At 31.7% G+C, this 21310-nt stretch overlaps 4 protein-coding genes across 11 annotated transcripts in view; 3 read left to right on the top strand and 1 right to left on the bottom strand.

Annotated features, from left to right (window-relative positions):
- The window catches only part of LOC111437568, a 4632-nt gene extending 3361 nt beyond the window's left edge, over positions 1 to 1271 (bottom strand). The window contains exons 1-4 of the mRNA XM_023075593.1: positions 1099 to 1271; positions 445 to 511; positions 285 to 346; positions 89 to 178 (exon numbers count right to left, since the gene is read on the bottom strand). Of these exons, the coding sequence (XP_022931361.1) occupies positions 89 to 178; positions 285 to 346; positions 445 to 511 (219 nt within the window). The 5' untranslated portion in view covers positions 1099 to 1271. The remainder of the gene's footprint in view (positions 1 to 88; positions 179 to 284; positions 347 to 444; positions 512 to 1098) is intronic.
- A 4911-nt stretch (positions 1272 to 6182) lies between these two features.
- On the top strand, positions 6183 to 7154 carry LOC111437608. The gene is made up of 2 exons (XM_023075661.1): positions 6183 to 6672; positions 6930 to 7154. Exons 1-2 carry the CDS (start codon positions 6277 to 6279, stop codon positions 6984 to 6986), a joined length of 453 nt encoding a protein of 150 aa, XP_022931429.1. The 5' UTR covers positions 6183 to 6276; the 3' UTR covers positions 6987 to 7154.
- A 3701-nt stretch (positions 7155 to 10855) lies between these two features.
- On the top strand, positions 10856 to 13473 carry LOC111437590 (RING-H2 finger protein ATL22-like). Its single transcript, XM_023075626.1, has 3 exons — positions 10856 to 11452; positions 11530 to 11695; positions 12889 to 13473. Exons 1-3 carry the CDS (start codon positions 10919 to 10921, stop codon positions 13380 to 13382), a joined length of 1194 nt encoding a protein of 397 aa, XP_022931394.1. The 5' UTR covers positions 10856 to 10918; the 3' UTR covers positions 13383 to 13473.
- Positions 13474 to 13916: 443 nt separating this feature from the next.
- On the top strand, positions 13917 to 19879 carry LOC111437633 (mitochondrial inner membrane protein OXA1-like). 8 transcript variants are annotated; one of them, XM_023075695.1, is made up of 12 exons: positions 13917 to 14035; positions 14246 to 14305; positions 14429 to 14443; positions 14864 to 15348; positions 15447 to 15537; positions 16743 to 16790; positions 16964 to 17022; positions 17711 to 17786; positions 17873 to 18004; positions 18488 to 18595; positions 19180 to 19234; positions 19366 to 19879. In XM_023075695.1, exons 4-12 carry the CDS (start codon positions 14873 to 14875, stop codon positions 19632 to 19634), a joined length of 1314 nt encoding a protein of 437 aa, XP_022931463.1. In that variant the 5' UTR covers positions 13917 to 14035; positions 14246 to 14305; positions 14429 to 14443; positions 14864 to 14872; the 3' UTR covers positions 19635 to 19879. The 8 variants fall into 8 exon arrangements, with proteins under 8 accessions (XP_022931463.1, XP_022931460.1, XP_022931459.1 ...); XM_023075692.1 differs by lacking the exon at positions 14429 to 14443 and having other exon boundaries at positions 14868 to 15348; XM_023075691.1 differs by lacking the exon at positions 14429 to 14443.
- Positions 19880 to 21310: the final 1431 nt, after the last annotated feature.

Here is a 21310-nt window from a genome sequence, read left to right as displayed (position 1 = left end):
AAAAAAAAAAAAAAAAAAAAAAAAAAAAAAAAAAAAAAAAAAAAAAAAAGCAAAATAAATGATATTCAAGCTAAAGAACTGTACAAACCTGTCTTACAGAAGATCTTGAATCCATGAAACGCTGCAACTTCCTAGGTCTATCTTGAGTAGCATTATTTGGAAATTTCTGCATTTTGTTCTGCAAATGGAAAGATAAATCACTACACATATAATAAAAGGAAGACTTCCACTTTCAACAATAAACTGCTCAGGTTAAAGGCAAGCTAAAAATAAAAGATTCTTACCGGAAACCTTCTTTCCTTCCTGGCTTTATTTGCAGTATTTTTGGACATTTTGATAATATCGTCTAATTCAACAACAAAAAAAATGTAGAAACAGAATAATCAATAAATTTTCAAGAGGCCCATAAATTCTCAAGTACTGAAAGATATTCCGAAGCCCAACCTAAAGCCATGTCCATCTTCTTCTCAGTTACGGCAATAGCCTCAGTAGTAAGTGGTTTAGCCGCCATCTAACATGAGATTCAAAATAAAAGGTTAGTGCGGAACTAAAAGAAAAGTAACAGTTTGGAAAAAAAAAACGCAAGTAGATCAATAGGTGCAAATCCTCGAGAGCAGAAACAATTGGCAAGCAAGGTGGCTCAGAAAAATAGATAGGTTTAAAGCGAACGAAATAATACAGTTCGTTGACACAGTATCCTCAAAGAATTAAGAAATAGAATTCTATTGCGTAAACTGAACAGATGGCCTCAGAAAACTCTTAGAGCCCATCCATGTCCTCACATCAGTCGCAGAAGTAAAAGTTGTCAACAGTTACAGTATGCTTCCAAGGTCTCATTAAAAACCGAAGAAACACCGGAAGAAAACTCATCCGAATACAGACCTTCAACACTACAATCTCAACAGAACCAAGAAATCTCCCTTGGCACTCAACCTTAAATCAAATAAAAAGGCATACCCGAAGGTACAATAATCTACTACGCCTCCCACAAGACATCAAATAACATCAATACAAAAGAATCACGAAATCGGATACAACTTCTAGGGTTTTCATCGTGAAGTAAACCTCGTAGATCCAAACGGAGAAGAGAGAACGAACCTCTTGACGATAAGATAATTCGTCGCTCGAAAAAGGATCGGAGAAAAACCAGTGAAGATTTAGGACAGAAAACTCCCAAAGAACCTAAACGAACACAATGAAAACTGCCTGAGCTTCGCGGGAGAGTCAATTCCTTGCCGCCGAAGGAAGAGGAGACTTGGTAGAAAAATAGGGCAAGGGAGGTATTATATATAGGAGAAAGCAACGACGTCGTTCCGTATAAACCTCACGTAATAAGGAAACTCCGCGTAATAAGGAAAGTTTTGGTGATGTAGGTGCAAGTTTATTAAGTTTATTAAGTTTAAAATATTTCTATTAATTTTGGTTTGTATTTACAACTAATCCTTAGTGAAAATAAATTATTTTCTTTAATTAAAATATATGAAAGTTCTAGTTTTATGGAGCTAATAATGCTGCTGGGTATAAAATTAATGGTTGAAATTTGCATTAATGAAAATTATTCTTGGTGCAACTAATGTTTTTTTTTTTAATATATTTTAATTTTTTTATTAAAATTAGTTAGTAAATTTAACAAAATTAAATATTTGTTATACAATTTAAAGATATCGAAAATTTAAGACTAAAATTTATACCAATGGATTCTGTATGTAGGTACGTTTTGTGTGTAAATTTTTCAAATTTTAATATAGTATGTTTGTTGTATGACATTTCTACAATTATTTTCTAATTTTATATTTGAAATTTTATTTTTAAATCTGATTTACAGTTGTTTAAGTAATTTGTTATTGGACTGGAGTAGACTGAGGGATGTACATTCAACCCACAATTCGGACCAACTCAGAACTATAAGCGTCTGAGTTGGATTTGATTAGCATTTCGAATAGGAGATTCATTTTTCTGAATTGAACTGAATCTATTCGATTTCAAGTTCATGGACAAAACCTTCTAGTTAACTTGATATAATTAAAAATATATAAAATATATTTAAAAAATATTTGTGTAATAGATTTGTCAGAGTGGTATCCCGGTTTACAAATACATATTTTTTTATATTATTTTGTTATTTTATTATTTTTAATTTCTTTCTTTAGATTTTTATTATTTTTAATTTATTTGTTTAGTTTCTTTTATATACATTATTTTTAAAATTATTATAATATTTCGTACTATTTTTAAAACATATTAGGTTGCATATAGTTAATTTTTCTTTTAATATTATTTTATTATTTTTATTTTTATTTTATTTGTTTAGTTTCTTTTATATATATATATATATATATATTTTTTAAATTATTTTAATATTTCATACTATTTTTAAAATCTAATAGTTCATATTATTTTTAAAACCTATTAATTTTTCTTTTAATATTATTGTGTTATTTTATAATTTTTAATTTCTTTGTTTAGTTTCTTTTATATATTTTTTATTACTTTCAATTTCTTTATTTAGTTTCTTTTATATATATATATATTCTAATATTTCGTACTATTCTTAAAACATATTAGAAAAAAATTAGAATACTACATATAAATAATTTTTCTTTTAATATTATTTTATTATTTTTAATTTCTTTTATATATATATTAAAAATATTCTAATATATCATACTATTTTTAAAACATACTAAAAATTAGAATAAGCCATTTTTCTAATAGTTAGGTCAAGATATTTCAATTAATATATATATATATATATATTATTTTTGTTATATATAAAAATATTCTAATATTTCAAATTATTTTTAAAAACATATTAGAAATAATTTTTCTTTTAATATTATTTTGTTATTTTTATTATTTTTAATTTCTTGGTTTAATTTATTTTATATACCTATTTTTAAAAATATTCTAATATTTCATACTATCTTTAAAACATATTAGAAAAATTAGAATAAGCCACGTATAATTAATTTTTTTAATAGTTAGGAATGTTAACATCACCTATAAATAAATAAGCATATTTCAATTTTTTTTTTTTTTTTTGTTATTTGTTATATACAAAAATATTCTAATATTTCATACTATTTTTAAAACATATTAAAAAAATTAGAATAAGTAGGATAAGATCACGTATAAATAAACATATTTCAATTAAAATATTTTTATATATTTTTTTATTTTTATTATATACAATACGTTTAAACTAATTATTTTTATTGTTTATATAATTCCATGATCTCGTTGGTATTTAGTTGTTTTAGTTTTATAACAATGTTCAACTATGTTAATAATTCAATAATTATACATTGATTTGTGATTGTTTGTGAACTTTTAATATATTTTATGTAAGATTATATATGAATAATTATAAATTGTGAATAAATAAAACTACACAAAATTTGACAACCCAACCCAAAAATAGAGGATTGGGTTGGGTTGTGAAAAGTTTCGGGTTGGGTTGGGTTACCAATCCAACCAACCCAAACTTTTGGGTTGGGTCAAAAAAATCCCCTAACCCGACTCAACCCGGACCATGTACACTCCTAAGTAGAGTCATTACAATTGGTTTTATAGCATACACCTTCCCCAATGAGACGTGATTTGACCAAAATTCAAAGTACAAGTCCGTGGTATGTGACATTCGAGTAATAGAGGAGATACATAAATAAATTTGAGACCACGTGTGAATAATAGTGATCCTAAGAATGATTGGGTAACTTTGGGCTTAACTTGCCGATTTCCCTAAGGGAGAGAATGGATTGCATTCGAAATTGGTGCAATTATGAATACGGGTTCTCTTGAGCATTGCACTTCTCATTGGAACATCTCGAACATCCATCTATTCAAGTTCTCTCAAGTATTAGACTTTCTCGTGTCCGTGCCTAACCATTTATGGCATATATTCTAGATGATCCAACCTCTAATACATGAATTGGGGCGTAATACCAGTAAACCTTCAATACTATCCTCGAAATATCATTTTCAAAGGAAGACACTCGAAACACCCACCACGTAATACTTGCCCACGATTTGTACTACAACCAAATTTAATTTGAACGTACTTTTCATTAGAATCTTATCAATTTTTTATCATACAAATATTTTATAATTGAAACCATATGCAAATATGATTTTATTCCATTATCAATTGAAAAAGTATCATATAATACTTTTCAACAATTTAATAAATTTTAAAATATAAATTAGTTTGAGATTCAATTATTTTTACTTTGGTCAAATTTTCTTTATTTTTTCAAGTTTCAAACAGCTCGTGATTTTGAAAATAAAAAATAACTTAAATTATATTAATGAAAAAAATAAATTCTAAGAAACAACCATACAAAAAATGTTTATCAAATATAAAATATTAATATTAATTATTTCCTTATTTTTACTATATATTAGTTTTTTTTTTTTACGAAAACGAGAATTAAACATTTTTCATACATCCAAATCACCTTCTCCCGTGAAACAGACAATTAAAACTTTTCAACGACCGATTCAATGGTGCGAAGAGAATTGAAAAGAACATTAGCATGCATTCAACGTAAGAAAACGACATGTTGAATTGTAGTTTCTTTAAAATAAAACTGATTCTACACTCCAAATTGATAAAGTCTTTCTATATGACTGATGATTTAATTTTGACCTTTTGTGTAATTGTGGAATTATTATTTTAACCTCTAAAAAAACAAAACAAAAATCAACTTCAATCAAACCTGTTTTTCAAGTCTTGGTCTTATATTGTGTTATTTACTACATCATATTTTTACTTTTTTACCATAAAAGTAAAATTAAGGTAGGATCGAGTTTATCAAATATGTAGATCGTGATTAATAGCTCAGAACAAAAATTCATTATAAATTTAAAAATACTTGAATGGAAACCATGTACACTAAAGTTTAACAGTTAAATTGTTAACGAATTGAGCTATACTTACGTTGATAATATATAACTTTTCAGAGAAAAAAAACATGAATACAATGAAATGACTACTTTACCCTTATGAAATGAAAGGGTGGACCAAGTCAAGCATGGGTATTTTTGGCATTGGAAGTGGGTCCTACTCCGAAGAGCTACTTAATTTGATCTATTTTCATAAGGGGAGTTGTAAGAATCAGACGGAAAGAGCTTTCCTTTTCTTGTGGAAGTTTTGGTCCATTGGTCACATCTAAAGACTTTGGCAAAGGCACTATAAACAAAAATTACTTGACCCAAACATGTTGATTGTCCAAGCTAGATTGATGATTTTTATTTTTATATAAATTATATTTACCTCGATTTATGTATATTCGAAGTTAGAAAATTAGCTCGTGTATCGTATAAAGATCGTAAGATTATTTTATAACTGTGGTCCTCAACATGTCCGTCTCATCTTTGGGTTTGTAACGGCCCAGATCCACCACTAGTAGATATTGTAATTTTTTGACTTCCTTCAAGGCTTTAAAACGCGTCAGATAGGGGAACGTCAGATAGGGGAAAGTTTCCAAACCCTTATAAATAGTGGTTTGTTTTTGTGGGACATCCCAATCCACCCCTTCGGGGGGGGGGAAAAAAGTTTCCAAACCCTTATAAATAGTGGTTTGTTTTTGTGGGACATCCCAATCCACCCCTTCGGGGCCCAGCGTCCTCGCTGGCGCTCTTTCCTTCCTCCAATCAATGTGGGACTGCCCCCAAATCCACCCCCCTTTGGGGCCAGCATCCTGACTGACACACATTCTCGTGTCGAGCTCTGATACCATTTGTAACAGCCCAGATCCACCGCTAGCAGATATTGTCCTCCTTGGACTTTCACACCATTATAAATGGTGGTTTGTTCTCCTCCCCAACCAATGTGGGACATCACATTGAGTCATTTCGATTCATCATAATTTTGGACCGAATACCTGCTTAGGCTTCATGGACTCTGATACTGAACTCGAGCTGATTAAACAAATAATTTAAAATTTTATTAAAAATTTGTAATTTAATCGAGAAATTAATCTTTTTCTTTCTTAAATTATTGTTGACGGTAAATAATGAAAAACTATTGAAGTCCGAATGTAATAAATATAAAAAGAATCGAATAAATGAAAAAAAAAAAAAAACGATTTTTTTTTTTTGTAATAATTGAAAAGAAAAAAAAAATTGTCTATAACCAAAAGTTTCAATAAGCAAATAACATGGCTTTGAATTCTCAAGCATTTTCTTCCTCTATAAATAGTTATTTTTCCCTCCCTTTCTTCCTCACAATCTCATCTCTCTAATTGTCTCTCTCTCTGTCAGATCTGAAAAATCATGATCGGCAATTTGATTTCAAGCTTGAACAAAAAGTTGCAGGCGGTTGAGATCAGTAATCGCTGCAGACGAACGAAGAAGACGACTAACGTATACAGAGGCGATATGAGCAAGAAGAAGCAGCCGCAGTTGCCGTCGCAGGGGAAGCCGGAGATCGAGAAAGTGAAGAAGAGAGTGAGATTTGCAGATACGGAACCGGTGATAATCGCCATTGACAGAGAGGAGCGGAGTACAGAGGAGGAAACAGAGAAGAAAGTGGTTAGAATTACGGTGAAATTGACGAAGCAAGAAGCGAATCGGATGCTTTCGAGGTGCTCCGATGGCGGCGTTCTAGAATTCGGAGATGTTGCGAGTGAGCTCATGCGGATTCCTGCGGCCCGCGTTAGCTCTTCTATGGTAGTCAATTGAATTTTCCCCTCTTATGTTCTTCTTGGAGAACTTCTAGGGTTTTCGGAAATTATATTCTTAATCTTTGCATTTCTTTTAAATTTTTGCTTCTGATTTCCTTGTGATTAGTAGATTGTAAGTTCAATTCGTGTAATTAGGAGTTAGGATTGTAAATTATATTATCACACTGTGTCAAAAATTTTGTAGAAATTATGTATTAAGCATTAAGAACAGAGGCATTGATATCCATTCACCGATTTCTGCAGACATGTTATGGGCGATGTCTGGATATGGAGGGAGGGCGGCTTCCAATTTTTACGTAGAAAAAAGAGAGACCACATGCTTGAATTTATGAGTCAACATTAATGGTAGCTTTCTAGAAATTACGGCTTTTGAATTGTCTGATAAAGTAAAAGCAAGCCGTAATGACCGGTAGTTGAGTAGTTCATTCCATTTCATGCATTTATGTGAAGCTACTAACTGCAATCGAACTTCCAACATTATTTTTGTGGAATTTTTAACATATATTTCCTTTTGTTTGGGTTCGATTCACGTTAGTGACCACAAGATTTATTTCGAAGAACATATTAGACGAGAGAATTGTATATAAAGAGTTTTAAAAAATAAATTAGATCAAAATAGTCTGCTTTTAAAACATACCAAAAGTACGATACTAAAATGAATCGAAATAATATTTAAATAAAAATAATTAGAATATGAATTTTATATTGTCTCCTTTCTCTTCATTTTTTATCTTTATTTTTAAATTAGTATACTAAACATAATTGAGTTGATATTAAGACATCAAATAATCATCTCAAATATTGTGATTCATCTCTATTATTGCAGTGTTGATCGTGATATTAATCACGTGTTAGTAAATTTACTCATCCAATTCTTTTTTCCTTCCACGCAATTGCCCTTCGATTCTGTCGAAATTTTATGAAATTGCCGCCGCCGTTATCTGCGGTTGGAATTTCATAAACAAAAATATATTTTAAAATGAATAATAAACTCTAGTTGGTTCAGTCGACTCTATTATAGTTTTAAGAGGACTCGTGAACCAACCAAATTCAACTTAAATGAGTTTGTAACTCAATCCAAACCGTTGAATCAGGTTGGGTTGATCGAGTTTTGAACCACCCTAACTTTACGAGTATTTGAACTGATCAACAATACATGTTGATTATTATTGATCTAGATTCAATTTGATTGGTGAGATAGTAATCGATGATTTACATAAGGTTTAAAATGTAAATTGGAAAATATATTTTAATTTTTTTTAGTAAAAATAAAAAAAATATATATAATTTATTTATTTACGAGATGAATGGTTGTCAACCTATATTGAGTTAGATAATAATTATTAAGTAGTTTTAAGTATGTTTTTTTTTAATGAAAATGTCGATTTCATATAGTTTTTAACATGGAATTTTTATAATTAATTTCCCAAAATTCTTTTTATAGACTTTTAAAAGTTTATTACGAATTATTTTTAAAACAAAACGAAATTTTCGAACGGACCCTCAATTTCTCATGTAATTAATTAACTAAATTGACACGCAAAGCTACAGCTGACAGCCCATGTGCCTTCTTGTAATTTCACAAATTTCCCGGGAATTAATTATTATTTAATTATAGGCCTACACGTGCCAACTTTTATGATAAACATTCTTTTTTAATTAAAAAACATTTAATTAATTTTTAATCATTTAGTCATGTGGTTTGGTGCTTAAAACAATTTTATTATGAAAATTATATTTTAAAATATTTTATAATTCCCCTCAAATATTTAAAATAAATAAAGCGCATTTATTTTATCCAAGTAGGAAAAGCAAAAAAAAACATTATTTAATGTTTCTCTAATTATTATATATTATTTAAAATACAAAAATAATTTTAATTAATTAAAATATGGAAATGGCACAAATAAAACATTGGTTTGGCAACATTCCGACAGTCAACAAAATTTAGGAAAACGACATAGTTTTACATATTAAAGAAATAAGGATTTTTTTTTTTCTTTTTTTTTCTTTTAAGAATCTTTGGTATTACCTAATACATTTTGATGGGAAGCTCTATTTAACCTGATGTTTGAAAAATATCGAGTTCACATTTGGAGTCAAATCCAAAATATTTGCCTTAATTTCTTCGAACGGGTTCCTTACCTAAGGTGTAAGGTGATTTCACATTATATTTTTTATTTAAAGTCTTTTGTTTCGGGAAAAAAACATGACTATACCTGTTCATTTCAATATGAAAACTACTAGGCTTATCGTGTAGATCAAGAGCCGTATATTATCTTCCTTTTGATTTGGTCGAGTTATAACCATCTATATTGTTACTATAATATAAAAATTAATAACATTAATTGATACGAGACATTTTTTAACACAAACAAACCTTTTATTATTATTATTATTGGATGATGAAAGTCCTACATCGACTATTTTACGGAATGATCATGGGTTTATAAGTGAGGAATACTAACTCCATCGGTATGAGACATTTTGGAGAAGCCCACAGAAAAGCCATGAGAGCTTATGCTGAAAGTGGACAATATCATATCATTGTGGAGAGTCGTGTTCGTCTAAGAATTATTATTATTATTATTATCGTCTTAGAGATCGTTTAGGCTATACCGATGTTGTGAGACTAGCCCAAGAAACCCAAGCAAATGCCCAATATCATACTCTATGGGCCCACTGATGGCTCCGATCAACCGGCATTTATTTGGGCTTCTTTACGGCCCAGTATGATACTTTATGGGCCCAACTGAACGGCTCCGATTAACTAGCATTCGTTTGGGCTTCATCCATTTACGGCCCAATATTCTATTATGGCCGGCTGAAGTGTTCTCTTTGCAAATTAGAGCGACCGATTTTAGAAAAATAACCAAATTACTTTAAATATAGATTTCAATATTCAATATTTACTTTTATACACGAAGTAGCTTTTTCTTTTTTATTTACTAAAATACCATTTTGATGTTATACTTTAAATTTCATTTTTTTTTATTAATCTACATATTCGGCCATTCATACACGGAAATTTATTGTTATAATTTAATCAACTTCAATAAAAGTCAACTTTGAATAATTAAATTTAATTTTAAAGGAACGACTCATTTTGGACCATTAAAAGTAATATACTAAAATTGAATGAATTCAAAATACATGAGTCAAAATAATATTTTAACTTTTTAAAAGTAGCGTGAGTATATATATATATATATATAAAGGCATATATTAAAAAAAATTATGAATGTAATTACAGTGAGATAATTTCTAGAAGTTGTTATAAAGGTCGATATCATTATTGATAGTCAACTAAATCGTTATTAATGCTAACAATGATTGATTGATGCTTTATGTTTCTTTCTTTTTAGTAAAATAGATGTGAAAGCTTAATACTCTTAGCTTTAAAAAAGATGATTATAATTTTATATTGTTTATTTAGTTATTCTTTTTGTTTAAGTTAATTACATTTAAAATTAATTAACGGTATTTTTCAAAATAATAATAATAATAATAAGTCGACTGATTTTTTACTATTTTTTTGTCGGCATAATTTAATTTTTTTAAGAATAAAAAAGTAGTAAAGATATTGATTTTAATTTGTCTTATTGATATATTGGATTCACATCATTTTAATCTAAAAAAAATTATATTCAAAATTACTCATTATGGTATGCTTGGTATAGTCATCACATGACACGTCATTATATATTTTTAAATTGGGACATTATCCTCATATTAACTGCTTGTTTAAATAATGCATTAATATTTAAATATTTCGCATGAGTAAGAATGATGTGTTTGTGTATATATATTTATAAGGATAAAATTGTCATTTCCTTTCCCAACTTAAATTGGGAGAAAAAACTCATAAATATATATTTTTGGATTAAAATTTAATTAAAAGGGTAATTAGAAGAACAGGCCGTCAATATTAGAATAATGAAATAGCTACAAAATTAGAAAATTATTTAATTTTAATTTAATAAATAAAAATGCCATTTATTATTTTAAAACATAACTTAGAATATGAGCCACTTAAAATATTTACAATAATCCACTTCGATAGCAGTCAAATCAAGTTGTGTGAATTTACAAATATACCCTTAATCATTGTAATTAATTAATTAATTTAATTACGAAAACTCTGAAGGTTCAATTGTTAAACAGAACTACCAAAACCAGAGCCTCATGCCTTTTCGGCTCTTCGTCTTCTTCTCTCCAATCGGAGCTTTCATATGGCCCCCTCCAAATTCTCCGTCGCCATCCTCCTCCTCCTTTTACGCTTATTGATTCTCCACGGAGCTGAATCGCAGTTTCTTTGCAAAAGCTCCTCCTGCAGTGGCGTTTCCTTGCCTGCCGTTCGATTTCCGTTTCGACTGAAGAGTTCGCAGGATTCTCGATGTGGATTCCAGCCGGATTTCGACCTGTTCTGCAACAATCGAAGCCAGACGATTCTGACTCTCCCGAACGCTGGAGACCTCGTGGTGGAGTTTATCGATTACAGATTTCAGAGGCTGTGGATAAACGATCCGGATCAATGTTTTCCGAGACGACTAGTTGTAAACTCTTTTGATCTGGAGAACTCGCCGTTTGTTTCTAACTATCGATTAGAAGAGTATACTGTTCTTAATTGCTCCTATTACGTCGATACGTTGCCGTTCGATCGTGTCCGGAAGATCAAATGTATGAGCGGCAGAAACCACTCTGTAATCAATGTGCCGAACAGAGACCTTAAGGCGGTTTTCGCTTTCCTGCCATCACCGTGTAACGTATAAATCGAAACATCGTCTTGTTTGGATTTGTTTTGAAATTAGTGATTTGATTTTGTGATTGTGATTATATTTAGGTTATTGCGACGAAGAGGCTTCCGTTGACGGGGATGGAGCTTGAAGAAGGAATGGTGGTGAATTGGAGCGAGCCAGATTGCGGATATTGCGAGATGCGCGGTGGAGATTGTGGATTCAAAAGCAATTCGAGTGCCGAAATCGAGTGTTTCAATCTTCCAAAAGGCGGTATGATAATTTGATTGTTCCATTCTCTCTATATCTCTTCTGAATTTTCTCTTCGCCGGGGATATTTGTGAAGTCGAGAAAGGCGAGTGGAGTTTTTTACCGGTGATCGGACGGTGGAATAATTCAAACTAAAAAGAGTGCGAAAGGCCAGTGGTTCTTAAGACTAACAAACTTGTGTCCACTCTCCACCTCCACAAAATTTAACAGATTTAAACAAAATTTTAAGAAAAAGATAATTATAATTGTGGCAGTTTTTTTTTTTAATTATTCTTTATTTATTGTCTCGTGGGCTTTGAGTTTAGACCTTACCACGTGATGGGGAGTGGTTTCCACACCCTTAGTACCCTTATACTAGTAAAAGGTTTACACCCTTATGCTAGTAAAGGGTCTCCATACTCTACCCTTATGCGAGTAAAAGGTTTCTAACCCCCTTAGTATTCTTATGCTAGTAAAAGGTTTCCACACCCTTAGTATCCTTAGCAAGTAAAAGGTTTTCACACCCTTACTGCCTTTATGCTAGTAAAAGCCTTTATGCTAGTAAAAGCCTTTGTGCTAGTAAAAGCCTTTATGCTAGTAAAAGGTTTCCATATGTTAATAAAAGGTTTCCACACTCTTACTACCTTTGTGCTAGCAAAAGGTTTTCACACCCTTACTGTGCTTGTGCTAGTAAAAGGTTTCCACACAAACAGCGATTTGTTCGATTTGTTCTCTCCTCCCCAAGTGGGCCATCAAATTTATATTTATTTTCAGCTTATTTATTGCAATTTTAGGTTCTAAAAGATGTTTTAGTATTTAGTGCTCGAGTTTTATTTTTGCTTTTCAATTTACTCATTAAATTTCTTCAATTAACCTTATATATATTTAAATTTAGTCTTATATTTTAGTGGAAGATGACTTTACATGATTTAATATCAGTGGAGGGGACAAAAAAAGAGTAAAATAAATAAGTCATTTTTTGTTTTTTTGGGAAGTGTCACATCAATTTGTATTACCTAACGAGATTAGAGATAAAATGGGAGAGTTTGAAAAGAATTAGGCCTAAAATATTGGTGAACTGAAGTTTGACTGAATCAAATAATAATAATAATAAATAAATAAATAAATAAACCAAAATCGACGTTTTAGTTTGTTTATAAAAGAAATTGGTTTGACCAATTATTATAATAATTAAATAACAATTTATGTTTTTTCAGGTATCCCACGGGGTGCCAAATACGGATTGATCATCGGCGTAGCAATCCCAGGCGTCCTCTTCCTACTTGGGCTGGTCTGTTTCATCTGCGGCAAGTTCAAGGCCTTTGCTCGCCTCAATAGTCCATCATCATATCTTTCCCCTTCAATGGGCCGCCAGCCCACTTCCACCGTAGCAGGCCTCGATGGGCCGACAATTGAATCATTCCCCAAAACCATATTGGGCCAGAGTCGACGACTTCCAAAGCCCAGCGACACCACTTGTGCTATTTGCCTGTCGGAGTATCAAACGAAAGAAGCGATCAGAACCATTCCAGATTGTGGTCACTTTTTCCATGCCAATTGCGTCGATGAGTGGCTTAAGTTAAATGCCACGTGTCCGGTGTGCCGGAGCTCGCCGGAGGATTCCTCCGCCACCTCCACACCTTCTCAGACTGTGTCGGTGTCAATGCCGACGTCCCCGGGGTCGGTAGGGTCATTGCCACGTCATGACTAGTGAAGGTTGTTAAGTTGTTTGCGTTTTGTGTATATATATATATATATAGATGGATGCTTCTGCTCTCAATCTTAGCATAATTTTGACAAAATTTAGTTTATTTTTTAATTTTTAATTTTAGTTTGGTTTTTAAAAAATTAACGATTTTTACCATTTGTTATGAAAATCACATATATTTGTAAATTAAGGAACAAAACTAATAATAATTTCAATATATCTTTGTCACTCAAAATAAAAGAATATTATTAAATTAATATAAAATATTATCGAACTGTTCAGTTACCAAATAAAAAGTATTATTATATTAATATATTCCCGCCAAACAGTAATTAGCAATTTAATTGTAATATTCAAAATGGACAAAATCTTTTTTCCGTATAATATATTATAAATATATGATATTACTAATATTATTATTTTCCCAAAATAAAATAACATTTATACTCAAATTTGAGATTTAGTGGTGTACATATATTTTAGTTTTTATAAGGGTAAAAAGGACTTTTCACTTGATTTTTTTTTTCGCCCTTCTAAACCCAAAACCTCTGATTTGCATCTCTTCGTAAGCGCCACGCTTCGATTCCGGCACTGTTCTTCCGGCCTCCTCCCTTCTCCGCCTCCGTCCTCGCGATCACTGTCGAGCTCTCATTCAGGTACTTCTTTTTGTTACTTTTTTTTCATGTTCTGTTCACCATCTTCTTGACCATCTCCTAATCTGATTAGTGTTCGTTCTGGATGTGCGTTTTAAGCAGTCTTACCTAACTCGAATCGCTTAACTCGTTGTTTTTATTTTCATTGTTTACCTTTTTATTTCATTCTATGGCTAAAGCAACATCCAAACCAAACTAATCTATCACTTGCAGTTGAAAAGCAAGCGAGCAATCTGAGAAAATTAATCAATTACATGACTGTGCTCTAGACAGGTAATTTCAATCGACTTCTTAGAAAGACTGTCTTAAGATTCAATTTGGAGGTAATAAAATGATAGGTGCGCGTACATTTGTTCCCTTTCCGATAGTCATAGACTCGAAATTTCTTTAATGCAGTATTGGGAGTTGGAGGTATTGATTTCTGACTCTTATCTATATGTTTGATGGAGTACGGGAAGAAAGGAGGTAGGTGAATCAACGGTTGAGGTTGATGGATGTTATTTGAGTGGACAAAAAGTTCGGCCAATGCATGATTTGGATGAAAATAAATTAAATTCTTGGAGCACTCTGGGCTGTTCTCCCATTAATGTGGGATAAAATACGTAGTATACCTTTTAATTCGATTTCATTTTAATAATAACGTAATGTATAAAGCAAATAATTAAGCATACTGGGTTAGATTTGGTGTTTAGTCTGTTCTTACCATATTAAGAATCTTTTGGCTATCTTTTAATACGTTTTTCAAATCTTTTTCTTGCTTTCCAATTTAATTGTTTCATGGTTAATTCTGCTATCAATTTTTTAATATGATTACTTGTTGTTTGTCGGTAGACAGTATCAATGGCTTACAGGCGCAGCCTTTGCACAAGAGCAAATCTTATAGCCCGGCAGTGTCATCCATCGATTAGTATTTTTGGTCATACTAATGACCGTAAAAATGAACATTTGGATGGAGATTCAATTTCCCATGAAAAAATCAATAGTTTCCTGCAGAGCAGATCATTTGGAACCAGCTTTAACAAGTCATCCAGGTCTAATTTTTTTTCTCATGATAGAAAATATCCAAACACTTTCCTCTCGTCAAGCGCTGGTTCCTTTTTCTGCCGCTACATGTCAAGTACTATTGGCGAAGGGTCTGAAAAAATTGAATTCATGAGTGATGTTGCAGAAGTTCTTACAGATACAACAGTTCAATCAGCTGTATCTCAGGCTTCTGTTGCTGATGAAGTAGCCGTTGCTGCTGCTGATTCTTTTCTCTCTGTCAAGGGTGTGCAGTACTTTATAGATGGTATTCATTCTTTTACTGGATTAAACTGGTGAGGACCCGCAATTTTTCACACTTGGATTTCTTTATAATATATTGTGCCCTGAACTTCTAATGTTCACTGATGATCTAACTTTTGGAATCCGTCAGGTGGGCTTGCATTGTATTAACAACCCTGCTGATCCGTAGTGCAACAGTCCCACTTTTGATAAATCAACTCAAATCTACTGCAAAGCTTACTGTATGTCAGTTGTTTATGCACTCGATTTTCCACGTTTACTCCAACTTCAATTTCTAGATGCAAATTCTTCCATTTTAGCACTTGTTCATAATTTGTTGTTCTTTTGGGTTACTGTAGCGTCATCAAGGGATTTATTTTGAGCTATCCACTCAGTGCCTTGGCACTGGAACCTTAGAACAATAGTCAATACAGCTCATAGTCCTCATTCTCAACCAAGGAGCAGTCTTTTAATAAATATCTGATATTGATGTGACTCAAATCGTGGTTGTTGTAGATATGTTTTTCCATGAGTTTCTATTTCTTTCTCTAAGACACATGCATCCTTTAACACCGGTAAGGGCTGTGAGGATACTTAGAGTCAGAGATAGCTTGTAGTCTCTGTTTGGAAACTTAATAGTTGGAAATCCCCGTTGTTCTTGGTTTTTGGAGGCGGTCTTGTAATGAGCAACGCCTTCCCGAGGTTAAGGGGGTGTCACAGGAACAAAATTGCTAGGAGTGAAGCCTCTGATGTCCTAGTTATCCAAAAAAGAGGGAAAAAAAAAGATATACATCCTTTTTGCTTATCTTAATTGCTGCCACTTTGTGTCTAGAGAGCTGGTTAATTAGAGCCAGAAAGAAGGTAAGTTGGCTGCAAATTGGAATCCTGACCTTGTATGCCTGTTCATTTGTTTCATTGAATTGGCATGATGAACTTAATATTTTATATTTCTTCTGCTTCCTCGTTTGCATTTAATTCTAGCAATGATCTAATGGAAGGGAAAAACATGCATGTGGATATGTTCTTATGATGTAGTCCCACATTCTTTTTCTAGCTGCATAGAGAATTTTCTAGCTAGTTATTAAATTCAATAAATCTTTATCCTTGCACAACCAAGTTTTTGGGGGATGCAATTTGATTATGCTACAGAGGCTAAAGAATGGGGAGGTTTGGCAACTTTTAGGGTTCACCCTCTTGTTATGGCGTGAGCTGTCACCTTCTGTGATAGAATTAGTTTTGTGGCATCGCTGTTATCTCTTTTAACCTTAAAGCTCATTGAATCTCCACTCTGGCTTTTGTTGCACTTCCTGCATCTTTTACTATGTTTTCAATTTTAATGTGATGCAAGCTTATATGCTGATATTTTGCTATTGTGAAATATATGCAACTTTTAATTGGGTATTGTGGCTTTGATTAAAGATTGAATCAAGTCTCATTTGTTGTATAGTTGTTAAGGCCTCACTTGGAAGAAGTTAAGACGGAGATGCAAGAAAAGGTATCTTGTCTGATTCTTGTACTTATATGCGATCAGTATCATCTATTGATTATCATATCACAAATTTTCTTTAATGTAAAAGCAAGTGTATTTTATGCACCACTTTTTACTCACTCTTTGAAAAATTGTAGTAAAGTTATATAGTTTTTTTCCCCTTTTTTCTTTTTCATCAGGGTATGGATCCCAGGGCTGTTGCTGAGGGTCAACAAAAAATGAAAAAACTTTTTAATGAGTAAGTTCACTTTTTAAAACTTGAGACACATTAAATTGCATTAGTGTGTGTGTGTGTGTGTGTGTGTGACCAAGAGAAAGGAAAGGAAAAGAAATGTAGCTGAAGTAAAGACCAGCTAACTTCTCAATCCCATGATCAAGATGGCCTTCAAAATTGAAAGTCAGAAGAGATGGATCCTCCTGCAACCAAATAATACAGATCAGGAGGTTTCTGGGAAGAGCTAGCTGTTAGGCCCCCAATAATGAATAGTTTTAAATATGTCCATATTGCAGTGGTTAATTTTCTTGATTGGGCTGTTGTTGAAGTCACTTGAATAGGGAAACAAATGTTATTATTTTGTTTGCTAAATGTATAGTATCTCAAACCTGCCATATTTTTTTTTGTCCTTTTAATATATACAATAGCATTCTTATTTTTCGCAATAATGTCCCAGTCTCATAGCCTGTGAAGTCATTATTTTATATTAATAATAAAAGTTCATAACTGAACGAAACTATTCTTATTTGTGGTGGCAGGGGGTTATGAACAAAATAATGAATTAGTGATAAAACGTGATTGTAGAAGATCATTTTCATCTAACAACCTTTCTTTCGCAAATCAGTGTGCCTTGGTTTTCTCTTTGACCTCTCTGGAGGTTTCGACATACTGTTTTTGGTTGGTCTTCCGTTTCATGAGTTTGACCTTGCAGGTTTGGTGTGAGCCCATTTACTCCATTGAAGGGACTTTTTATTCAGGGTCCTGTCTTCATCAGTTTTTTCCTTGGGGTAAACTGACAAATGATAAATCATTTAGGTATTGACGTATACTGTTTATTACTTTTATTGTTCTCAATTATTATTTTCTTTGGCAGGTCTCAAACATGGCAGAGAAAATGCCTTCTTTTAAAAATGGTGGAGCATACTGGTTTGTTGATCTCACGACTCCAGATACTATGTACATTTTTCCAGTTTTAACTGCGCTGACATTCTGGATCACCGTGGAGGTAGACATTCGTAAATTTGTATTTGTCTACTTTCCCAAACCTGCAGTTATGGCTTGTTATGGATTAGATACATGGATCCCTTCTTTATGCTTAATATTATTTTGTTTCTTTTCTTTTTCCTGGTACTTGTACTAGACTAGTCGTATGTAGCATCACAGTAGCATAAATCTTGGACCAATAAAAAATCTAGCAAAGTCTCCATGGAGTAACCATTGGTAGTAGAATGAAACCGAGCTTAATTTGCTGAAGTTGAAATGAAATTGCTTCCCTAATCACTTAATTAGAGCCACTTGAGAATTATTTTTCTTTCATCTTCATCTTCATCTGCATCATCTGCATCTGCATCTTCCAATGAAGATCGATTCACTTGACCGGTTTCATAACTTTTATTTTCCTTTTGTTTTTGTTAACAATATTATTTCTTTTTTTGTAGTAGTATATTACACAAATAATCTTAAATTCTGACTGCTTTCGTTTTCTCAGTACAACATGCAAGAAGGTATGGAAGGTAATCCTATAGCTTCCACAATGAAAAATGTGATGAGGGGTCTTGCTATAGCTACGGTTCCCTTGACCATGAATTTTCCTAAGGTATTTGCTATTATTTTGTAACAAGAAAAAATGCTTTTGTTTGTTTCCTTCTGGGTTGAATGCAAGCACCGGACATCAAGCAGTCCTCACCTCATTCTGGCTCTCAACTTTGTTACTGGCATTAATTTTAATGTTTGCACTTTCTTTAGTAGTCATGATAATATAATGCCAAGATTGGTTAGTTGCATCCTGCACTTTTGTTCTTTGCTTCACATCTTAAAGTTTTCTTTAAGTTTTGATTTCTGACGTCAGTAACTATTAACTCTATGACAAGATCTGAAGCAAGATTGATGGTTTAAATAACATGTACACATTTATGATTTATTGTGTATTTTGATAAATTTTTTATTACATGTATTTTCTATACTATAAATTCAGCAAGTAATCTGTACGTGATAAGTTTCATCATAGTATGAAGAGAATATCTAACACTCATAAAAAGTCATCTAATGCTGCATCATATATATGATTGTGCTTGGGAGTTAATGTTACAAGATCCTTGTTTACCTGGAAATTGGATGAGGAATAGCTTCCCTTGTATGTCTCAATTTGTATCAGGTCACTTACTCTGGTAATACATGCAGGCAATATTCTGTTACTGGGTTACGTCTAACGTGTTCTCACTCGTATACGGGATTGGTGAGTTGTTCAAGCTCCTAGTTGCCACCATTGATCTTTTACTGTTTTCCTCTGATTAATAGATTTGTATAGTTTTCTTCTGTTCACTTTTTCCCCTGACAAATCTGAATGACATGTTCGACAATTTTCAGTTCTCAAAGTCCCCGGGGTTAAGAAGGCATTGGGTGTTCCAGAAATACCTGTAGCAAATACCAATACCACTCCACAACCTGCCTTCTCGTTTCTTTCAGCTATGAAACAAGCAACAGCAGCACCTGAACCTACTGCCACTACATTAACAGCTGAACTGTCACCGTCGCAAGACCGGAAAATCTCATCATCGTCGGTCATCAGTCAGAGGCTTAGAAGTTTGGAAAAAGAAGTGAAGGGAAGGAAAAAGATGAAGAACAAGAAAAAGTGAGGCTTATACTTTAGTTTCAGGTATTGGTGTATTATTACATTCATTTAACTTTCTGTAGTTTTGATATATAACCAGTTGCTTTGATAATTTTGATACCCCAGGAAGAGATAGAGATATTATTAGAAAAGAAAATAAATTGTTGCTTGTAAGAAATTCTACAAGTTGAATCTGAATTTTGGATTTTTGATAAGAATACTTTGTAAAACAGAGCTGAGATATTAGAAAAGTGTTGGATGATCTGTGTTCAAGGTGTGTTGTAAAGTCAAGAAGTTGGTTATGCTTAAATAACAAACTCCAAATTTAAAGTCTTCACACAAGATGAATGAACCATTTGAAGAAGCTCACCAATCAACCAACAACAAATGACCCAATTGAATGAGAGTAGTATTAATTGCTTCTGGGATGCTATGATTAAATGCACCTTTTATGTTCTAAAACAATTATTTTATTAACTTTCCATGATATTTTGGTCCTTTCTTTTGGGTTTATCAATAATTTAAATATTTTGATCATCAATTTAAAGCAATTTTTATATTTTGTGCAACTTCATTAGGCATTATTTGAACACATAAATAAAGAAAAAAAACACCCAAAATTAGGAAAATTTTCTACGAGTTGGATAACCAACCCAATAAATGCCAACTTGAAGGTCCTTTGCAATAAGTTTCGCCATAATTGTGACGTTTGATTTTTTGCCGAATTTTATGATATAGTTTCATACTATGTAAGGATAGGTTTGGACTTTATTTATTTTTACCTTGTATTAAAATCTCGTTAAACTTTGAACTTTAAATTAAAATTTGAGAATTCTATTAAATATAAAATTTCCATATATATAATTGAAAATTTATAAAGGACGATCATATTTTAACGATAATGAATATTTTAGAGACACATTTAAAATTAAACATAAATTCCCAACTAAATGATGTGTATAGCCAACCTCCAGAACTCTCTCCTTAATTCAATTAACCACTCATTTATCCAATTTTTAATTTTCTTTCTTCCATTAACAAATATTTTTGCCGCATCAAAATTAATGAAAAAAAAATTATTACGCAAAATTTTTAGAACTGGTTAATTACTAAAAAAAAATACCCATTTGTATCAAGAATCCATCAAAATTATTTGAAAAATTAATTAAATTGTTGTATATAATTCATGAAAATAGTAAATAATTTAAATGTAATGATTTTCATATGATTTCCATCGTTTTTTTTAACAAAATAAATAAAATATTTTATTTATTTATTAAAAAAAACAATGGAATACGTAAACCCCACATAAATTTGGTATTTTAAGAAAAATATTAAATGTTGACGTGGACCGTTTATTAACTCCACAAAATCCAATCCCAAACGGGTCTACCAATCCTAACCTCATTCAAGTTTATTCTCTCCCCACAAATAAAATAAAAATAAATCGCCGTGGGGCCCACTACATTTATTTCTCCCCCAGTTTAAGTAATTATTTTTTTATATTAAATATTTTTAAAGAAATGTAAAGTTTTTATTATTATTGCGTCTTTTCCTCTTTCTAGAAAATTAAATTCATTTTTAATATCAAATTTGTAAAAAGAATAATAATAATAATAATGAAAAACCTTGCTAATATGAATATAATTCAATCATATTTTTATTAATAAATATCGTTTTTAAAGTGTATGTTAATTAAAG

This window comes from Cucurbita moschata, unplaced genomic scaffold (assembly GCF_002738365.1).
Source record: "Cucurbita moschata cultivar Rifu unplaced genomic scaffold, Cmos_1.0 Cmo_Scf00064, whole genome shotgun sequence".
NCBI classification, from domain to species: domain Eukaryota; kingdom Viridiplantae; phylum Streptophyta; class Magnoliopsida; order Cucurbitales; family Cucurbitaceae; genus Cucurbita; species Cucurbita moschata.
This window is presented reverse-complemented; position numbering and strand designations above follow the sequence as displayed.